Source organism: Chenopodium album, chromosome 23, assembly GCF_948465745.1.
Source record: "Chenopodium album chromosome 23, dcCheAlbu1.1, whole genome shotgun sequence".
NCBI lineage: Eukaryota > Viridiplantae > Streptophyta > Magnoliopsida > Caryophyllales > Amaranthaceae > Chenopodium > Chenopodium album.
Window position 1 is genome coordinate 3,090,651 of NC_137856.1, and position 7,030 is coordinate 3,097,680.

The 7,030-nt window shown below is 30.5% G+C and overlaps 1 protein-coding gene across 1 annotated transcript; it reads right to left on the reverse strand.

Moving 5' to 3' along the window:
- Positions 1-527: 527 nt before the first annotated feature.
- On the reverse strand, positions 528-4,012 carry LOC145608133 (transcription factor bHLH106-like). Its single transcript, XM_081663732.1, has 2 exons — positions 3,522-4,012; positions 528-1,291 (listed from the first exon to the last, which is right to left on the reverse strand). Exons 1-2 carry the CDS (start codon positions 3,846-3,848, stop codon positions 794-796), a joined length of 825 nt encoding a protein of 274 aa, XP_081519858.1. The 5' UTR covers positions 3,849-4,012; the 3' UTR covers positions 528-793.
- Between the last annotated feature and the right edge of the window lie 3,018 nt (positions 4,013-7,030).

Below are 7,030 nucleotides of genomic sequence, written 5' to 3' on the forward strand. Positions count from 1 at the left end.
AAACAACTTTCATGGATGATCTTATGACATAGCTAGAGTAGCCTTCAACACGATATGATACTATAATTGCAGAAATACTTACGTGGACCTGGTCCACAATAAATATTATTGTGGACCTGAGGTTTATACACACGCAACTGGCATTATATTGAACATAATGACCCTTATTTTTAACATAATGACCCTTATTTTTAGCATAGTGACCTTTATTAAAAGTTGTATAACGTTTAATACTATTGTGAACTTGAAGTACGGCATTATGACCCTAATTTTTACATAGTGACTTTTATTATTTATATTGACCTTATAAAATATTTCATTAAAAAAATTAACTTCCTATAGCCTTATATTACCAAAATGACTTTTTTTTTCAACATAGTGACCTTCATTTTATTATAGTGACTTTATTTTTTATTAATAAAACAACCATAGTTTCTCTAATGTTAGTGGTCCACAATAAATTAGTGTGAACCAGATCCATTTAAGAATTTGTACTATAATTGAAGCTGCTTGTACAGTAAACGAAGCACTCGAAACACAAGAATTTCTTGCATTCAAACTGTTTACAAATTACAATAATCTTATAATCCATCTTATACCCCCTTAAACCCAAATAACAAGAAAACCACATAAATGATACAAATTTAACACTTATATTAGTACCACAAACCCAAATAAACCAAACTCCCACTCAAAATTAAGAAAATACATGCACATATACACCCCCACCATACATATACTATATAGCCAGCCAACCAACCAAGCATATCATCAAAAAAACATATCCTTGCAGTTAGCAATCAGCAGCCGTATCAAACACCCTACGCCTCCGCTTCAACCTTTCATCGGACCCCGATCGTTGAACAACCCCCTTCAACGCATCCCTAAGAAACACAGCACATTCATCGCTTTGCACACTATTATTATCCGAGCTAACAATGAACACACTTTGAATCCTACCACCAAGGGACGAAACCTCGGCCCGAAGAGTCTTTAAGTTTAAAGAGCTCAACACCCCATTAAGATCAGCAAATAAATCAGGCCTATCTTCACAACACAATGAGGCTTTCAAAATAAGCTTGTTATTATTATTACTGTCACCATCTTCAGTATCGCATTGATTATCATCGTCATTGTTGTTGTTATTGTTATTGTTATTATGAATATAAACGGCAAACTCGTCGTTTTCGGACGGTATCATTAAGTTGTCTAGCTCATTAAGCTCCGAGGTTTGCCGTTTTAGCTCCAACACTCGCTGAACCACCTTGGAAAGGAGCGTTGCTTTGTCTGTCTGTTTTCCAAAAACAAAAAAACACATAATAATTCAATAAATATAAAATGAAATGTACTGTATAAATTAATTAAATAAAAAGAGAATTATTATTAATGAATGAAGTATATTCAAGAAAAGGGTACTAAAAAAGGTGAACAACTTTGTTCAAAATCTGAACCCTAAGGCATGGTTGAAATTTTAGAAAAAGCAAAAAAATAAATAAAAATAAAGTGTGCATGTTTTTTTTGACTGACTCACTAAAATACTCAAAACCCAATAATATTATTAATAATAATAATAGTAGGAATAAATAATAATATGTTCTCATTTCTTTTTCTTCACGCCGTGATGATGATGTTGGTACTTTAATTTTTTATTTTTTTTTTCAAAAAGGGTACTCCGTAGAAAATATTAATTTTTTTGTAAATAAAAAGGGGACAATTGTTTTAATTTTTTGAACGGGAATGCAATACTGAGATGATCAGAAACAGAAGAATCTCTGCAAATTATAGAAGCTTATAATGGTAAAAAGATTTTCCATTAACTGAACCTTTAATGTAAGCACAAAAGGAGAAAAGGGAAAAATGATACAACAATTTTCAAAGTTATCATTAATCTTATTAGGATTACTACTCCATATAAAGTTTTGTTTAAAGTTTTAGAGAGTAAAGAGGTTATATTAGAGGTCTCTTCTATATTCTACTCGCTATAATTTTACTTATTGAATTATGTTCACCTAAGTTCAATCCACAATTAAAATAAGAATGACTCATATCGTAATAAGCTCATACTCAAACTTTATAAGAGTGTTCAAATTAATAATTTAGGTTATGGACCTATAAATCGAAATGATTTAGATTAAGTTTGTATAACTAAATAGAACACAATCAACACATTGTATATCTAATTAGAATGTCCAAACTATTATAGTTATATATAAACTTCATCATATAGGGTACTTTGATTAGGTTGTCTTTAGTATTAATGAAAACAGTTAGTACTCCATTTTCTTGAAAAAGTTCATAATTTAAAACATGTATTAGTACATGCTTTTATACACTCCTTAATATATATTAATATTCGTCCTAAGATAATTAAAAATGTTGGATTTTATAATTATAATAACCAAATCAAGCTTTCTAGTAGCATGCTAGCATATACTCCGTAATGATTATTAAACCACTAAGTAATCTATATACTCCTATTTATAACTATATATAATGATCTTCAAAAAAAATGTTTTACAATGATAAAAAGTTTCAAACTTTTAATCTCTTAAGCCTTTTCATCTAAAATCTATATTTTCTTGTCACTCAGCTTATAATGCAACATACTACCTCCGTCTCATATTATTTGCAACGATTTGACATAAAGTAGAGAGAAAAAATATCTAATCGTTGCAAATAATATGTAACGGAAGTAGTACAATCTATATCATCAATTATAATATGGAGTACTAATTGTTATAGCCAATGTATAGCATCACTAATAGTTACCATATCACAATTTATAATATCAATGCAATACAATTATACAAAGTACTTTGTATTGAATTAAACCAGTGTCTTACAATTCCAATGCAATCGAAATAGATTTGGTTTCATTTACTCATCACTTTAAAATAACAATTTTAATTAGTTGATGTAGAAACTAGAATGTAATAACATTGACCGGTTAATATAACTTGTCACTTGTTCACCATGATTTATAAAGAAATATAAAAACCTCATTCCATTCCATAACTCCATATTGTATACAAGTATTCCATATTCATTTAGCTAACTTCAATTTTCTTATTTGAAGTTTTTTTTTTATCAAATCCTTATTTTATACTAACCACATAAAATATTAAAATTATTTATTTTTCTTACCAAATTTTCAAAATTAATTAATTTCATAAATTAATCAAACATATGTGACATACTCCAACCCAATGACAACACTCTTAAAATTCAAATGACCACATCTAAGGTCGGTGATAGAATAATAATCGACTGACTTTTTAATCAATGAATTAATTTTACTAATCCATAACTAAAAAGACACATTTTTCCCCAAAAATACATACAATAATCATAAAACCCTAACGATTTTTATTTTATGATTCGGTAAATAAACAAGATACGCTCTATATCATTACCACAACCTCTCACAGGTCAACCCGACTAGTTAACAGTTAATCAAGGACTCACGGTAAATAAATAAAGATAAAAATGAGTAAAGAAAGATTAAAAAGAGAGAAGAATACTTTAGAAGTGCAGGGAAGAATAGAACGAAGACGATCAAGGTGAGAATTAATTCTCTCTCTCCTCCTTTTCTCAGCTTCTTTATGATGAATCCTTGAAGCAGCTAACGCTTTTGCTTCCGTCGTTTCATTCAGTAATCCTGTATAAAACGACGCGCTGCAGCTTCCACTACTACTGTAATTATTATTATTATTAATACTATTATTATTATTATATTTTGCCGGCCAATTAACGACGTCGTTTACTCCGGCGCCGGTTAAATACCGGTAAATCTCCATTTCCGATGAAGTTGTATTATTGTTTGGAAATTCATCTGAAAATTGATGCATATTTTAATTTGTGGTGGGATGAATTGAAGAAGATGAAGATGGAGTAGATTGAAATTGGTAAGTTTGGGTTATTTATATAATGAGGTAGGAAAATGGCTTTTTTTAATTTTTTATATTTAAATTTATTAGGGTTTGTCTGTTTGTTTGTTAATTTTTGGGGCTTTTTAGGAGTGAAGGAATTTTGGGGTTGGAAGATGACTGTCTTTTTGGTTGTACTTGATGATGAGGATTTTTGATCAATTTCTTCTCTTTTACTGTGTTCTCCTTTTCAAAAACTATTTTTATTTTAAATTATGAGTAATTAAATATATATTATTGTTACTCTCTTTGTTCCTTTTCCGCATGTACTACCGCTAAGGGCCAGTTCAATTCAGTTCTGTTTTTAATTTCCTTCTCTCATAATTCAGTAATTAGAACAGGTCCTAAAAAATTTACTTCCTAAGAGTTAAAATTAATTTTAACGAGAACCTTGTGGTGTTAGATTAAAGAGCTAAAATACTTGTATTATACAAGTATAAAAGGATTTTGTTGGAGAATTGATCGATTATTTCTTCATATGTATCTTTTTGTTTGTCTCATTCCAAATTACATGATTTGAACCAATAATTTTACATTTTCAGCAAGAATTGTAAAAAAAGTTGAGGATTTGAAACTACACAATAAGACAAATCTAACAAAATTGCACATGATTAAATATATTTTTCATATAATCATTAAATATACTTTGTGATTAAATTTTAGGAAAAATTGCCCGCAATAATCCAACCTTTGCCTCATCCGCCCAAAATAATCTCACCTTTCGATTATTTTTAAATAATCCGACCTTTATACCTTATCCGCTTTAAATGGTCCCAACCGGTCATCTAACTTGTTATTACAAGTTACTAAACACGTGTCAACCTTTGATTGGTAAAAAAAAATATATATATATATATAAATTTTTTAAATATAGAGAAAAAAAAAAAAAAAAAAAAAAAAAAAAAAAAAAAAAAAAAACAGGAAAAATAAATTTTTTTAAAAAACCCAAACCCAGTTTCTGGCAACCTCAGCCACCGGTCCCATACCCAATCCCGGCACCATCACGTTTTCCTACCCCGATTCCCGCCACCAACGCTCTTCCCCTTCTAAAATCCGGCCAAATCCTTCCTCTCCCCCCCCCCCCCGTTTCCGGCCCACTCGACCCCAGCAGCAGCCCACAAAATCACGAAATCTGCGCTACTGCTGCTGATGCTACTCCCCCCAAGCGCACCACCCACAAACCCGCTTCAAACGAACCACAAATCAGTCGCGCCACCCACCATAGCCGCCCCACCAACCGCCGGAAGGCATTACAAATCAACCGCTTCAAACGCCCTAAAATTCGTTCCACAATCGCAAATCGAACCACAAATCGGTTTTGGTGGGATATTGGGTAGAGGTGGACCGTTGGTGGTTTTGGACTTTCGACGGGCCTAAATTGGGTAAAGGTGGAGGTTTCGGTGAGTGAGATAAGTAGGGGAGGTGGTTTCGGTGGTGGGTTTGCGCCGGAGAGGGTGACTTTTTTTTTATTTTATTTTTATTTTTCAATAATTTATTTTATTATTATTATTTTTTTTTAAATTTTTAACCAATTATTTACTGACACGTGTGCTACATAACCCAACTCACAAATGATAACTTGTTTAGCCGGTTTCAAGTCACTTGGGACCATTAAGAGCGGATTAAATATAAAAGTCGGATTATTAAAAAATAATCGAAAGGTGGGGTTATTTTGGGCGGATGAGGCAAAGGTCGGATTATTACGGGCAATTTTTCCTAAATTTTATACCTTCAAATTGAAGATTATAGATGGGATAAGCAAAAATAATGGAAAGAAAAATAAGATGTAGACTAGTTAATTTACAGATAATGGATATTAAAGGTCTATTCGAGTAAGTTTAGAAGAAAAAATTAGGTGAATAGAACAAAAAATAATAATAAAGTTATAATGCTAGTTTAATTTTAAAAAGTAATGTAAAAAAGAAAAAAAAAATCAAAAAATTGAACATCATTTTTTTTCCTTGTATACTTCTCATACAAGTTGTTGTATTTGTTGTATTTTAAAAGTGCATTCTATTCACCTAATTTTCAGTGAACAATTATATAAACTTATCTGATCATACTTGAACTTATATGAACTTATTAGACCTTATTAATACTTATTATAGTTGTAATTTTTACTTCGCTTTATCAGAACTTATTTTTTTCCTATACTTTACTTATCTGAACATATTACACTTGAAATAACAAATAAGTGAAAATAAAGTGAACAGAATAAATCCTAAGTTCTTTTCGTTCTTCGATTATCATAGTTTGTCTAGCCTACTAATTTGAATCCACTAGGCCGGGTTTAATTATTTCAATTTGTTTTTACTTATTTAAAAAAAAATAAAAAAAAAAGAGATTAAATCATCGATTTATGTGCAATTTGTTATTGCTAAATATCTTTAATTTTGTAGTGAAAAAAATTATGAATATTACATATTATAAAATACACATTACGAATCTCATAAGACCCCACTTAATATATTTTTTCCTTCACAAAGTCTTGTATGTGGCCATCCATCATGAGGGTTACTTCTTTAGTGCTATAAGGGTTACCCAATCAGTTTTACAGGGGTTACTTCATCAGTGTTATAGGGGTTACTTAGTCTGTATTATAAAGGTTACCGGGTCAATGTTATAGGGGTTACTTTATTATTTTACAAGTGGCCACATGGTGTGGCCAGCCACATACAAGATGCACTGTTTTTCCTTATATATTATCGTACAATTAAGGTCAAAGTTTGGTTAAATAAAACAATCAGATCATATTAGATAAGATCAAATTAATTCAGATCTGATTAGATTAAATCAGACCTGATTAGATAAGTCAAAATAAGGTGAACTAAACAGACCCTTACATAAAATTTTGTTTTACGGTAATTTAATAAGATACTTCTCCTTAACATTATACATTTTTACTAGTAGAAAATTAATTAAATATAGATCTATAAAAATTAATAATAAAGTTAATAAGAGTACTAATTTGTTTTTGTATTTAGGGTGGGGTCTACCACATTCCCACTATAGTGTTTGTTCCTTTTGGTGGTATAGTGCCTATAGAAGAAGTTGCTAGCTTTATCTACGTGAACTTGACGTAGTGGACACGTCATTATGCGGTG